The sequence below is a fragment of the Vanessa cardui genome, chromosome 10, assembly GCF_905220365.1.
Source record: "Vanessa cardui chromosome 10, ilVanCard2.1, whole genome shotgun sequence".
NCBI lineage: Eukaryota > Metazoa > Arthropoda > Insecta > Lepidoptera > Nymphalidae > Vanessa > Vanessa cardui.
In genome coordinates, this window is record NC_061132.1 from 6,583,804 (window position 1) to 6,600,437 (window position 16,634).

A 16,634-nucleotide genomic window follows, 5' to 3' on the forward strand; every position below is an offset into this window, starting at 1 on the left:
CAACACTTGAAATTAGAAGATTATTTATCTATACTATATATTATTATTTTCAACTTGGCTTTTTTACCCGTGCAAAAAACCACAGATTTGCAATGTTAACCTATATTTCATAAGAAAATCCATAACTTATCGCTTGTTTTATATGTTAAATTAATCAATATTTAACTTCCTAAAAGACCCTGGCATCCCCATGTACTGGTCATTGAACTGATCTTCACTCCTGTAAGTCTCGTCGGTAGCTGCTAACCTCATCTCATTTAAAATCGCCGTGAACTCATCCGAAGTCACCGCGTTCATTAAATCATCTGTTAAACAACATCATTATATTTCATTTTGACTCCTAAAAGTGATCACAATAAATGTAAAAGCGTAAATATACTTATTTTCTAGATTTGTCATTGAAAAGTATATTTCGGAAATTTTGCCTATCGTATTCGGCAAAATGTGTAGCACGTTTATTATACATGTGTACATATCTATACAAAAGTTCAAATCTATAATCAGACTTTTCAGAAATATACCCAATATTTTTTAAATATTTCATAGATAAAATGCTGTGTACTTCATTTTATTTTATTTATTTTTATCATTCATTCCATAGATTTTTTATGCTTACTAAAACTATGTTTTTTTATGCTATCCATAAAATTTTTACACTAAATGGAGCAGCTAGTTGACAGGAATTTCACTTTTAGAATTATATATAAAATAATAATTAAGTCACGCTGTAATGTACAATTACTATCCAGTACTATCAATGACTTAATGTCACAAAAACTGCCTAATACAGAATTAATAAAAATATATTAAAACTTTAAACTGAACTTTTTGTGTATTTTGTAATTCAAATACGAAGTCGCAGGCACGTCTAGTATATTAATAAAAGTAAGAGTCAGACAGAGACAGTCTCTTGTATAACATACCATTTAATTCTTGTATCGATTTTTCTGGTCCTCCCAAATCAGACGGCAATATTTCTTTCGGTACATATTTATACAATGACTCCAAATCTCTGTGTATTTGTATGCGCTCGCGTAACTTCGGGCTTAAGGCTCTCTTGAAAATACCGATTAATGTATCCACTGATTTCGATGGAGTGACAAAATGAAATCCTTTAACTCGCATTTTGTATCCTTCCTGAAAAAACGCAGAAATGAAGCCTCAGCTTACATGGAATATGTTAAAAAAAATACCGATGGCTATCGGTATAAGTATCCCTAAATGCCCTGAGAACAACGGATAGACATTTTCCAAACGATTTTTTCAACAATTTTACGTCAATTAGTGAGGATTTATCAGCCAGATATACTAGTCTTAGAATTATTTTTAAACTTAAATTCATGAAATCTAACGAGAAACTACATCAAACATGTTTGTAGCAATGATAGAACAATCATATTATTTTGGGATGGCTATCAATTCGTAACCGTTTACAACGAATTGTTAAATTGATGACGTCTACCGTACAAAGGGCAGGATACAAATATTAAACAAGTTTGTAAATAATGGGTGAGGATCTGATTAGTAAATGCAACTTAATGCATGCTTTAGATAGAAAGACCGATTACTGAAGACGATGGCAGAATTAATTTGATACGGCTGGCGTAGGACCGATAGCATCCTTGCCTTTAAACGTATCAACAATAATGTACGATGATATTACTGAATATTAGTAGGACGAATTACTAATTCACTCAAAAGTACAGATTTTTATGGATTATCTAAGAAACTATTGGATCTAATTGCTTCAAAAATAAAATTAAAGCAAAGCATGTAACACTAGTTGTCGCCCGTGGCTTCGGTCGCATTTTTTTGTTTTTTAATCATATGTTAAGAAAAAAAGGTAGCCTATGTCCTTTCTCGAAGTTAAAATTTGCTTCATATAAAATTTTACCAAATTCGGTTCATTGATTTAGTCGTGAAAAAGCGACAGATAGGCAGGTACATTCACATTTATAATACTAGTATATACTAGTATACATATAGATAAAGGGTGGGAATTAATAATGTATGTATAAGTGTAATGTATAAGTTTAAATACTTACGATTAGTATTGAAACGCACTGTTGCATAGTAACAGGACTAAGGAATTTTATATAGTCCATGATATTGCTTCCTCTGGCATCAAATACAACGATAAAACTATCACAGTATTCGTAGAAATGAAGATATTCGCAAATCTGAAAAGACAATGTTATTGGCAAGCAGCACTATATATTATATGCTTAATTTGAGTTTATAATTCACCTCGTGCTCGGCGGTGAAGGAAAACGTAGTGAGGAAATCTGCATGTGTCAAATTTCATTGAAATTCTGTAACATGTGCATTCCACTAACCTGCATTGGAACAGCGTGGTGGAATATGTTCCAAACCCTCTCCTTAATGGAAGAGGAGGGCTTAGGCCAGCAGTGGGAAGTTTACAGGCTCTTACTTTACTTTACTTTTTACATTATATATTATAAAATATATTATGAGACCATCTGAATAGACTGTCTTCAATTAACAGTTATTGGTGATATGTTTTAGAATGAACAGTCTTATATAGCATGTTTGATCATAATATTAACTGCATTATAGGTGTTAGGAATATATTAAAATCGATACTGGTTAAAATTAAATAAAATAATAAATCCTGCTGTTTCTATCACTGGTTTTTCTCATGTCCGAGGTGTTAATTTCCGAACTGGTGATAAAAGATTTGACAATAATAGCACTTCCATATTAAATAATGATTTTTGACTTTTATTTGACTTTGATCTGGTCATATTTAATATGCTAACAATTCTTTAAACAATACAGATTCCATACATTTTTAAATAATAATACTTTGATTTCACAGTTCACTTAAAAATTACGATAGTAACATTTTTAGTGAAAAATCTATAGTGAGCATAAGTGTTATTAACAAAACAAAAGATTGATATGGAATGGCTAGAAAACACGTTAATTCTCTATGAAGAAATGCTGCATTGCGCTGGTGTATTAACCTACTGGAGATATGTTTCAAACTGCTATATTTTTCGATCTAGAATACATTATACAGTTTAATTCTGAAATCCATCGGTTTTATGAGATATGCGCCATTCAACTTCGAATTTTCACTAAATTTGATGTCAATAAATTCGAGAGATCTCATCTACGATTTCAACACGTACTACATACTAAATATATTTCTCTCCAATATCGTCACAATAACGCTTTATGAAGTCCCTAAAGCAGACTCAATAGTGTCCTTTAATTTTTGCATCCACTAATCGCAAACTAGGAAGAGATTAATTTTATTTATATTGTATTTAATGCTCTTCTTCACCTCAAAGAGAGAGGAGGCCTCAGCCCAGCGGTGCGCAATTTACAGGCTGTTGATCTGATGATGATGTGTACTTAATGTTACTTATGACTACAGAATAGAATTATGTCCAATCGGAGACATTTCTACATGCGATAATTGTTTCATATAGCACGATTTTAAGTACCTACCGATAAAGTTCACTTGTATGACGTACATATTGATTTTTATGAGAAAATCAGCCTTCAGAAACATTCATTTTACATCTCTAAAGTGACCTAAATACATTCCATTTGCTACAGCGAAAAATATGGACTTTTTAAGGATTAATGATCATAAATTTAATATTAGTAAAAGAGTACAAACGTTTGTTATCTTTAATGGAACTGAAGTTTCCAAAGCTGTATTTAGGCTGCAGATCATCAATCTAGCTAGCCTATTCGATTATGTGCCTTGTTAACTTTTTTTGCAAATAACAAAATTATCGGGAACGAATATTTTTTTCAGACTTGCTTAAGAGTTTCATGTTGTTTTTTGACTTTTAGCGACCAATAAATGACAGTACCATCGCTTCCTTGATAACATTACCGCCACCACCGCTACCAAAAAATAATGATAACCAATCACTATTTAGTGTACTAAACTGTATACTAAACTGATAAATCATTTTGGCCATACCTCATTTGGGTATAAAAAGCATTATATAATATATTTAAATATCAGAGTAATCTTTTATAAGGTCAACTTCTATAATATTTTTTGTACTGAGTCAAATCAAAGAAATTTCTGTTCTTCAGTCAGAACTTGTGTGGCTTTATAAACGATCTCATAAAAATCTACAATACAATTTTGACTTCCAGTTTTTTTAATAATAAAATAGACGAATAGGACAACACAACACTTTGGACCTTTTTTTGTTAAATCTGTGACCTTATCGCATTTGTCAAAGTTATAAAAAAGTGTCCGCGTCCGTGTGTTACACATAAGATAAATTCATACTCAATCAACTTCATAAACAATATAAAGTAGGAACTCACCATAATAGTGTATTTATAAAAGTCGATAATACGCGAGAAATCATCGCCCACATTCTTTGTAACCAAGATTCTTTCGTGATCCTTCGTCAATTTTGGAACTATTCCACAAAGTCTGAAAATGTACAAAAAACACATTCATTGTTACATATTGACAAAATATGAAAAAATCAATAAATTTCATTTGCTATAGGAGTTATATGAATTGAAAGACAAATAATTACAAATTACTTTGCATGTATATCTGGGTAAAATACCTCTCATTGCATATTCTATTATCAAACCGTACTTACTAAGTAGTTTACTTAGTTGTGTTCTGGTTTGACAGGTGAGTGTGCCAGTATAACAACAAGGTACGAGAGCCGAGATAGCCCAGTGGTTAGAGTGTGTACATCTTAACTGATGAATGGGGGTTAAAACCCAGGCAATCACCACTGAATTTTCATGTGCTCAACTTGTGTAGGTATATAAATCATCTCGAGCTCGGCGGTGAAGGAAAACATCATTGGGAAACCTACATGTCCAATTTCAAAGTACTTCTGCCACATGGGAATCCACCAACCCACACTGGAGCAACGTGGAGAATTATGCTCCTAAACTTCTCCTAACTTCTCCTAACTTTATATTCAAGATACATAACATCTTATTTTTTAAGATTGGTTGCGCATTGGAGATGTAAGGAACGTTTCTTACAGCACTTATGTCTGTGTCAGTGACTTTGACCTTTAGGTAACCCATTTGTCAGCGAATAACCAAACAAAACCTATGCTTACATACAAATTGGCAGAGAAGTGCTGACTAATATGTAATTAATATATTTATATTTTTAACTTACATGTTTTTTAAAATGCTTGCGTTTTTCACATCGAACGCCTGAAAATATCTTGGTAGTAGCGTTTTAAACGTCGAAGTTTTGTCCAGTTTCAACTTTGCCTTCTCTACGGAACCTTTGCTAAAAATAATTGCCCTTTCCAGATATTCCTTAGCTGTAACATTAAAAACAATTTATAATAAATGGAGTGTGTTAGGAAATATTGTACTTACGATCTGAATTTTCACTTTCGTTCGATATCATAACTATAATGCTTATGGCTTCACCGCCATCTTCACCGGCTTCAATAAAATAAAACTCAGAAGAGATCGTCTATCTACGCCTATTATAGTACACAAATACACGCATGCGCAAATGCAAGTAAACTCACTATTCCTTTACTCTCTTAATCCGTTAGGATTCGACAGGATCGAAAAGAGCTCAGACGTAAATATATATGCATATGCTTTCCGAAGGCTAGTATATTCTCATACTCCTCAATACCAATATTTTTTTTGTAAATAAATAAATATTGGATAAAACCACATTACTCTGGTCCCAATGTAAGCAGCTAAAGCACTGATGTTATGGAAAATCACAAGTAACGACGGCACCACTAACACAGAGACCCAAGACAATATAGAAAACTAATGAACTTTTTCTACATCGACTCGGCCGGGAATCGAACTCGGGACCTCAGAGTGGCGTACCCATGAAAACCGATCACACTACTCGATCACGGAGGAAGTCAAAGTCGTCTTATAGGAAAAAATATGTATTGAAATGTCACAGTAAATTGCTTTAGTCTTAGTTACACATGTGAGTGATAAATGATGACTTATAAAAAAGCATTCTCGTGTTGAAAAAATACCTTAAATTTACTTTAATTATATATTTTATTTTACTGCAGAAGAATAGACAAAGGAACTGTGAGAATTTTTGATAAGATTGTTTTATGATAATTCAATTTTATTGTAATGAATTAATTTTATCACTTAATTAATTAATCTACTGAAGAAATTAAATAGCCCAATAGTTGAACTGGAATCACAATGGAAGAGAAAGGGTTTAAGCCCAGGTACGAGGTATGTAGTTTTAAGTACATGTATAAACTTTTACAGCAAAATGACGTGGTAAAACTTCTCCATGGCTTACAAAATTCTAATAAAATAATTACTACTGATACAATAATCCTCTTTAGGAGGACACTACATTTGCATAAAAAATATTTTCATTTATTTCACCCATTCGCTAAACTATCCAATAGTTACGAATGGGTGAAAATTAATCATCATAGCAAATTAAAACTTAGGAAACTGTTAGTGGGAGCTTTTACCTGCACGTGGGCATATAATAAGTGGTTACTATTAGTACTTAGCGGAATATTATGTCTCATATGTACCAACCTTCGGAAGCAAGTTGTTATGTCCCTTGTATCTGCAGCTATGCTGATTTACTCACCGCTTGAACCGCAACGCAACAATACTAAGTCTGACTAAGACTAACTAAAATTTGGCGGTAGAACATGCCATACCCTAAACAGGCTTGTAAAAAGTACTTTACCAGCTGAATATTTATGGAGTCGATTCTATTGACCTTGAACAGCATATAAATGTAAACCTAGACCTACGTTGTAGAAAAAGTTTTGGAGATTATTACATCTTATATAAGTAGTCAGTATGATCCGACTTATGTAGGACTCGTTGCGGGACACTAAATTATTTATTAAAATATAGATTAAGCAAAAGGAATCTTAGAGGCACTGTCCTAAGCCTAATCCCTCAATATTCTGTTATGTTCCACCTATTTGTGAGTTAGTAAATACTGTGATAACGGACAAAAGTAACGAAGATCTACTTGACCCAACTATTGGAATACCCTTAATACAGATGAAGGTAAATATGAGCAGACAGTTTTATAATTCTTACGTGATTTTTTCATTTTCGTAAATGTGATGATATAACACCCAATATTTTGACTTAAAAATAGTAAATTCATTTTTAATGCCATATATTCTAAATTATTATTCAACTACAACAGGAAAGGACTCAAATATATTAAAATGTTATTGATCAATACAAAAATATCAAATCATGATAATGGCACCCAAGTCGTTTTACTTGTGTGATTCGTATATGCTCAACTTTCAACAACCTTTGGTTTTACAAGATATTAAGATTGATTTTCAACCGACTTCCAAAAGGAGGAGGTTATCAATTCGTCTGTATTTTTTTTTTTTTTTTTTTTTTTATGTTTGTTACCTCATTACTTTTCACTGGGTGGACCGATTTTGATAATTTTTTTTTGTTTGAAAGGTAGTGCTTCCCGTGGGGTCCCATTTTTTTAGTTGTTTTTTCCGATGATGGTATCCATGTGAAAACGACATAAGTCTTAAATTTGCATTATGTATATGCGCGACAAATAGGTGAATAACTGAAAATCACGTTAACCAATTTTGATAATTCTTTTTTTATTATAAAATATATACTTCAAGGGTAATTTGGTGAAAGTTTGGTAAGGTTCTGAGCACAGGATCCATGACAAAGTAACGGAACGGAAGGGAACGGAACAATTCTGAGGAGCACGTTAGCGATACTCGGTCGAATCTTTTATTTATAGGTTATTTGGATATTTGAGTCACCTTCCGTAATGTGGTTATGTTTATGTAATTATCATAGTCGAATATTATAATCAACTAGCTACCCACCCCGGCTTCGCACGGGTGCAATACTGATACTAAATATACTACAGAATTTGTTTATATACGACATCACATCGCAAACTTCTAAAATTATCAGTGTTTCTTTACTATATTATTCATGTTTTATATACACAAACCTTCCCCTTGAATCACACTATCTTTTAAAAAAAACCGCATCAAAATCCGTTGCGTAGATTTAAAGATATAGGGACAGAGAAAGCGACTTTGTTTTATACTATGTAGTGATGGAACTCCTATACGGCTCGCAGTTAGGGTGCGATATGGGGCAGAATTTCTTACTATCTTTAATCAAATTTTGTGTATGTGATGTGATGTCATATGATTTACGAAATATAGTTGGTCTTTTTCAAAGTTTTTTTGCTGAGTTCGATTACAGCTCTTTCGAGGGATCCTTGTAGTTTACGCCGCGTGACGTATTACATCCGCATTTTCGAAAGTCTATTTTTGCTTTATTCGCAAGTTTCCTTTGAAATTGTCCTCGAAGTAGTTTCTGACTCATATAAACGGAACGTTTAATCTATCCATATTAAAAAAAATTAGTTAGTCAACATCAGCTTCACTTAAAATCAAAAAATAAATAAAATTTTAACAAAAAGAAAAACCGACTTCAAACAAAACACTATTTTAAAACAAATGAATATGCACGAAAAAGTAATAAAAATAATTGCGTATTCAACATATTTTTTAGAGTCTTCCTAAGTTAAATGAAATGAAAAATATTAGACTACTTAAAAGTCGATTAACGATTATATCATGTAGTTATAATTATTGTTATATTTGGAGTCGGTGTCAGCCAATAAAACCCTACAGTAGATCTATCAAAAAACAATACGAGAATACTTTGACAAATATGTTTTTTACAAATTACCTTTTACACAATAATATACTGGATCAATCAAGGGGCTCGTATCGCTTCTTTCTTTTGATTGTTGGGGCAAGGGCACCGTGGCTGACACCGGCTCCAAATATACCAATAACTATAACTACATGATATAATCGTTAATCGACTTTTAAGTAGTCTAATATTTTTCATTTCATTTAACTTAGGAAGACTCTAAAAAATATGTTGAATACGCAATTATTTTTATTACTTTTTCGTGCATATTCATTTGTTTTAAAATAGTGTTTTGTTTGAAGTCGGTTTTTCTTTTTGTTAAAATTTTATTTATTTACAAGATGATAATCATATAAACTGCACAAATAAGTTAATTAGTATATATTAAACTGTCTGCTTAGTAAGAAAAGAGCATATAATGCCTATGTGCTTTAACAGATCGTACACAAATGTTTTGTTATCTTTATGCTATACTATTTTTTAAACAAATTCTGGAAATTGTCATTAATTACTCATTTCCTGTAAGAATAATTAAGTTTCATAATATATTTACAATAACTGATACAAAATTAACATTTTGCCTGTCTCTTTAAGACCCAAGATGTAATCTTGGAACACATAATTTAATTATTTTTTAATATTAATTCAAAGTTAATTTTTAAATAAATAAAACCTAGAATTATAGAGCGTGTGATACTTACAGAAATCTTTCTTAATAAAATGATCCTGTTTCTGAAGCCATTCCACTAATATGTCAATTGAGGCTTCTAATCTTTCAGGGTTATCCAAATTATACAATTTTCTCAGATATTGTATAGTATCTGGATTTAATTGAATAACAGAATTTTTACATGTCAACTCCATTGTTGATCGGGCGTAGGTATAATACTGACTTAAAGCTTAAACTTCTTTACAATCAACTTAATTTTTGGCGTTGGAAACAAACCAGAGAACCGCCGCGTCTTCGCACGGTTGCAAATTCTAAATAAAGAAAATGAGATCTGTGCTTCATAAGGAAAACATTAAGATGGTACGGTTGTTTTTGTCGACGATCAAAAATATTCAAGAGAAAAAGTCAAGTGTATTCAGATTTAAATTTACATTCCGTTGTAAAGATAATTCAATGAAGTACAACTCCGAACTAAAACACGAAGCGAACGTATTGTATCTTGCGAAAAAATCTCTGATTCAGTCAATTTTCTATTGTAAATTCGATTTCGATGTATTACGAGTGGCTATTGTACACGGAATTGTTTAATTTGTTGCCTGTCAGGTGGTGCCAAGTGAGAGTATTTTCCATGAGGATATTGTTGATCTTGCTTATTACCAAGGTCAAATTAGACGACACGGTCTAGCAGATGTTACATATAATGGCTTGTTCATCCTTGTACTAATGTCAATGAGGCGTATATTTTTGAATTTTACACTTTTTAAGAATTGATGAACCGTATCAAATATTTTCGCAAACAAACCACGGTATACCTTGAACGGTACACATGACGTCGCGGGCATGTAGCCTTATTTAAGACTTACGACTTTTAATAACCCTTTGGTATAAACAATTTCCGACATTAAACGATCATGTTCCGTACTTAATTTTAAATTCGTCCTCACAGAATAGTTCCTCAGATTATAATTCTGATTTTAATTTTAGATTGCATTATCACATCGAAAAACACGAAGGCTAGATCTTCACACAATGCAAGGACTGCGCAAAATTTAATCTTTACGGAGATATTTCACAGCAATTTACACAAAATTCGTAAGGTCAAAGATAACTTTCAACGTTATTCATAATTCAATTTATTGTTCCCGATGATTATTACCTTTGATCTTGAATACTTTGACTTAAAAATACTCAAGTAATTTTTAGTTTACGGTTGAAAACATTGCAGCTTATTAACACATCATCAGACTAACTAATAGTCACAAACGATTTCAAAAACTTTACTGTATGGTATGAACTGAGATGGCCCAGTGGTTAGAACGCGTGCATCTTAACCGATGATCGCAGGTTCAAGCCCAGGCAAGGACGACTATATATATGTGCTTAATTGTATTTATAATTCATGCTTGGCGGTGGAGGAATCCTGCATGTGTCTAATTTCATCGAAATGCTGCCACATGTGCATTCCACCAACCCGCATTGGAACAGCCTACTGGAATATGCTCCAAACCGTCTCCTTAGTGGGAGAGGAGGCCTCAGCCAACAGTGGGAATTTTACAGGCTGTTACTGGATGGTAATCATGAGATAGTTAAAAAAACGTTGTTTTATAGAATGATCCAAATACAAAAATACTTACGTCTCCATCAAGACGTAGGCCGGACGTACTTTATAAAATTTGTATTGTTTTTTAAAGGTCTTTAAGGTTAATTTTAATCTCGGGTCGGGTTTCGTTTAACAATTTCGTTAAAATTCTTAACATACCGGAACAGTAATAACTTTGACGACGGACAAAACCTTTGATAAAAGTTGGGCGAAATTCCTATCATTAACATCAGTATGCTTTAGCAACAAAGGTTCGATGTTTAATAAAATATCTTTACCGTATCAGCTTAAAGAATTAGCTAGAAATTATAACACTACTCCTTGCTTCCTTCCGAAGTGTGAGTGTATGTTAATCTGACTTAAATGGTATAGAAAAGAATCACAGTCTTTCAGAACGAAGTTCTAATAACTCAAGGTGGGTTTTTCTGAAATGTCACACTGTGAAACATTAAGACATATGAAATACGCAACGTTATTTTAAACGTACTAACGTTACAATTGGAAGAATTGATGACCTCAGTGGTCCGAGGTCACGGGTTCGATTCCCGGCCGAATCAATGTAGATTATCATTAGTTTTCAACCGACTTCCAAAAGGAGGAGGTTATCAATTCGTCTGTATTTTTTTTTTCTTTTTTTTTTTTTTTTTATGTTTGTTACCTCATAACTTTTCACTGGGTGGACCGATTTTGATAATTTTTTTTTTGTTTGAAAGGTAGTGCTTCCCGTGGGGTCCCATTTTTTTTATTTTTTTTTCCGATGATGGTATCCATGTGAAAACGACATAAGTCTTAAATTTGCATTATGTATATGCGCGACAAATAGGTGAATAACTGAAAATCACGTTAACCAATTTTGATAATTCTTTTTTTATTATAAAATATGTACTTCAAGGGTAATTTGGTGAAAGTTTGGTAAGGTTCTGAGCACAGGATCCATGACAAAGTAACGGAACGGAAGGGAACGGAACAATTCTGAGGAGCACGTTAGCGATACTCGGTCGAATCTTTTATTTATAGGTTATTTGGATATTTGAGTCACCTTCCGTAATGTGGTTATGTTTATGTAATTATCATAGTCGAATATTATAATCAACTAGCTACCCACCCCGGCTTCGCACGGGTGCAATACTGATACTAAATATACTACAGAATTTGTTTATATACGACATCACATCGCAAACTTCTAAAATTATCAGTGTTTCTTTACTATATTGTTCATGTTTTATATACACAAACCTTCCCCTTGAATCACACTATCTTTTAAAAAATACAGACGAATTGATAACCTCCTCCTTTTGGAAGTCGGTTGAAAAAACCGCATCAAAATCCGTTGCGTAGATTTAAAGATATAGGGACAGAGAAAGCGACTTTGTTTTATACTATGTAGTGATGGAACTCCTATACGGCTCGCAGTTAGGGTGCGATATGGGGCAGAAATTCTTACTATCTTTAATCAAATTTTGTGTATGTGATGTGATGTCATATGATGTACGAAATATAGTTGGTCTTTTTCAAAGTTTTTTTGCTGAGTTCGATTACAGCTCTTTCGAGGGATCCTTGTAGTTTACGCCGCGTGACGTATTAAATCCGCATTTTCGAAAGTCTATTTTTGCTTTATTCGCAAGTTTCCTTTGAAATTGTCCTCGAAGTAGTTTCTGACTCATATAAACGGAACGCTTAATCTATCCATATTAAAAAAAATTAGTTAGTCAACATCAGCTTCACTTAAAATCAAAAAATGAATAAAATTTTAACACCGACTCCAAATATAACAATAATTATAACTACATGATATAATCGTTAATCGACTTTTAAGTAGTCTAATATTTTTCATTTCATTTAACTTAGGAAGACTCTAAAAAATATGTTGAATACGCAATTATTTTTATTACTTTTTCGTGCATATTCATTTGTTTTAAAATAGTGTTTTGTTTGAAGTCGGTTTTTCTTTTTGTTAAAATTTTATTTATCAATGTTATCTTGGGTCTGGGCGTTTGTGGTACCGTCGTTACTTCTGATTTTCCATAACACAAGCTACTTACATTGGAATCAGAGTAATGTATGTGATGTTGTCTCATATTTATTATTTATTTATTTAATTTTACTTCACCAGATAACATCAACAGCATTAGAGCGTTTGGCAGTGACTTTATTTTAAACACTACTTTAGTCAATGGCAGGAGTAAATTAAGTAAACAACTGTGACCATAACCAGAAGATCAGATGCTCCAACTGATGGTAAACGGTCATCACCACCACAAGAAATTAGCTTTATAAGAAACCTATCCCTGGAATAGAAATATTTATTTACATCGGTACTCTCACTTCTGAAGGCGATATCCAACAATAATAGTCAATCAAAATTAATAGCTTGCATAAAGCTTCACTACCAGAATAATAGGTTGGGGAAAAAGTTTCGTCGTATTTTATATGAAAATTCAAAAAGTTTTTTTTATAGTTTATTTACATTTGACTAAAGTATGTAGGTGCCATTTTGTTCCATAACTTTTTGCCATCTTGTTGGTAGTAACATGATCCCATTGCTGTAAAAATTTTGGGGCTTCTAATCGAAAAACTGCGACAAGTGGTTTTGGCAGTCCTCTCGTGATGTTAACCTAACACTGCCTAAGGAATTCTGCAGAGACCGAAACAGATGAAAATTTGAAGGTGCAAGGTCTGGACTATACGGCGGATGCATTAATACCTCCCAGCCAAACTTTCGTAATTTTTGTTGAGTGGCTAAAGATGTGTGAGGTCTAGCGTTGTTATGGTGAAAAACCACACCCCTTCTGTTGATCAATTCTGGCCGCTTTCTCTCAATTTCTTGCTTCAATCTCATCAATTGAATCGATGGTCCTGCCGGGCGGTAACAGCTCATAATGAATGATGCCCTTCCAATCCCACCATACACACAACATTACCTTGTTGCGAGTTAATCCGGGTTTTGCCACAGTCTGTGAAGCTTGACCGGCCTTTGACCACGATCTTTTTCGCACGTTCTTGTCGTATGTGATCCACTTTTCATAGCCAGTTATCAGCTTCTTCAAAAATGGTTCGGTTTCATTACGTCGTAATAAAGAATCACAAATGAGTACACGGTTCATTAGGTTTCTTTCAGTGAGTTCATGAGGCACCCATATATCGAGCTTTTTTGTGTACCCAGCTTTATTCAAATGAGTCAAAACCGTTTTGTGGTCAATTGCCAGTTCTTCAGCTACATCGTAACTATCTTGCTCTCCGATCTTGCTCCACTTTTTCAAAAATGGGATCAATTTTGTCCGTAACAGGGCGACCAGAGCGAGATGCATCTTTGATATCAAAATTTCCGGCTTGAAAACGCTTAAACCAAACTTGCGCTACTCTCACAGATACTGCATTAGGTATATAAATATCACAATTTTTTTTCGCGGCTTGAGTTGCATTTTTACCTTTTTTATAGTAACAGTAACAACAACAAAAACAAATGACAATCACACAAATTCCTAATTTGAATTTGGAAGTGCCTTCTTTAAAATTAAAACTTTTTAATGATACCAAAACCAGCCAGATACAAATGGTATAGCCAAAGATATTTTATTACAAGTTCATACATACTATATGCGAAAAGACTTTTTACCCAACCTAATATGTAGTAATATGGGCGTGATCACACGCAATCAGATAAACAATTTAATTTAAAAAAACAACTTACACAGTATAATAAGTGCTAAGAGCAATAGAAAATATTCTTGGTGTATTTATTTACTCAGAGCATCATACAGAAGCGACAATGTTATAAAAGGTATATAAAAAAACTTATTTAAGCAATTATCTTGATTGCATATCAAATTACAGGATATAATGCCTTGATATAAATAGTTGACTGCGTTTACAGGTAAAAGAATTATAACTGCATTACAATTATGAATAATTGATATTACACTAATTGAACTTACAACTATGTACTTCTAATACAGTAGTATAATACACGATAATATACTATTTATTGCAAATGAATCGTTGTATTGTTTACATTTAATTATGACGCCATTTCATTAAACAATGTTTAATGAGTTTTGCGCAGCCTGAATCATAAAGCAAATTTATCGATTTTAAATTAACTAAAATTAACAATAATTGACCTAAATAAACTAGTAGTATCTATAAAAAGTATCATTGGATCTAAACATTTAGAAATTAATTCTCAATCCATTTCCTATTTTGATTATTTAACTGACTAAAATATTTTAAACAACTACCCTCATAATCGGAAATAACAAACAGTATCGTTTTACATATACTGCAGCATATGTTTATTAGCTTAGATTCAACTGATATTGCTATTTCTGTTGGAGTTAAGAAGAATAGAAATGTATGTTTTTTTTAAATATATTGTCAGGCGCAGTGAAAGGTTCTATTTCATGGAAATTTCTATTTTACACTTTATACGATATAAAAGAGCCATTTTAAGCGTATAAATGTTATCTATATTTAAGCGAAATTCCTTTTAAGACTAGGTACAAGGTTTTTGCAATACAAAAATATCCTACTTTACTAAATATAAATATTTGTTTACAGCGCAAGAAAAACATCTTGTCATTTAGTTTTTTTTTCTAAAGAAAGTTACATTTTCGCCTGCAGATTTTGAATAGCAATTTACTATATCATTATATATATATTGTAACTATTTCAGGCGGTTATAATTTCTTGTTTAAAATCACTCAGATATATTCATTTATCATTTAAGTGTTATTTTTTCAAAGAAAGTAAAACAAATGAAACTAAATTATGAGGCTGACGTGAATGCTCTTCAGGCTGAGATCTCATTTTACCTCCTTGGGCACTATGATAAAATAAAAAATGTGATACAAAAAGAAATATCTAGTCGAGACCAGCGCTTCTATTGAACGCTATAATAAATTCACATCTTTATGTATAGAGTACATTTCAAGTTATTTAAACTAAATTATAAGACAATAAATGTTTTTCACGACCCCTGAAAAACGGTTTTTAGGTGTACCTACGCCACTGAGGTTCCGTGTTCGATTCCAGGCCGAAACAATCACAATCATTAATTTTCCATATTGCCTTGGGTGTGTTTGTGGTACCGTGGTTACCCCTGATTTTTCATAACACAATTGCTTTAGCTGCTTACATTGGAATTCGAGTAATGTTTGTGATGTTGTCCAATATCTACTTATTTATAAAACTGTTGTTTATGGCATAAGAAAAAAAAAACAAATATTTAATGTCCCGGTATAACATGTCATCTCTTGTTTCACGATACAGATCTACGTCATTACATCATCTGTCTCCGCTGACAAACTGCTCGAGAGTGACGTGCGTAACTAGTATACGAGTTTATTTACGTCGTTTCTTAAAACTGCTTTAACCGGTTCACTATAATATAAGTATTAGCGTTCTCTTTTATTTATTTTTATAAATTTATTGACCGTTATATATATGTACATTCCAAAAAGTTTAATTAGGATGTTTTTGTTTCGTTGGAATATTTAAAAGAAAATATTACGAACGTGAATGTCTTACATTTCGAATATCGTCATATCTGATAACGAGTTGATGTATAACTCCTCGTTATATATATATAGTCCCTTTTATTCTCTATCCCTTGGAAATTCTGAAATATCATAAAAATAGTTTTTAGTTATTGTTATAACCTAATCGCATGGTAAATTT

General features: G+C 32.4%; 1 protein-coding gene across 1 annotated transcript; it reads right to left on the minus strand.

Annotated features, from left to right (window-relative positions):
* Positions 1-150: 150 nt before the first annotated feature.
* LOC124533103 lies at positions 151-9,552 on the minus strand. The gene is made up of 6 exons (XM_047108267.1): positions 9,390-9,552; positions 5,156-5,306; positions 4,324-4,435; positions 2,046-2,180; positions 924-1,137; positions 151-305 (listed from the first exon to the last, which is right to left on the minus strand). Exons 1-6 carry the CDS (start codon positions 9,550-9,552, stop codon positions 151-153), a joined length of 930 nt encoding a protein of 309 aa, XP_046964223.1.
* Positions 9,553-16,634: the final 7,082 nt, after the last annotated feature.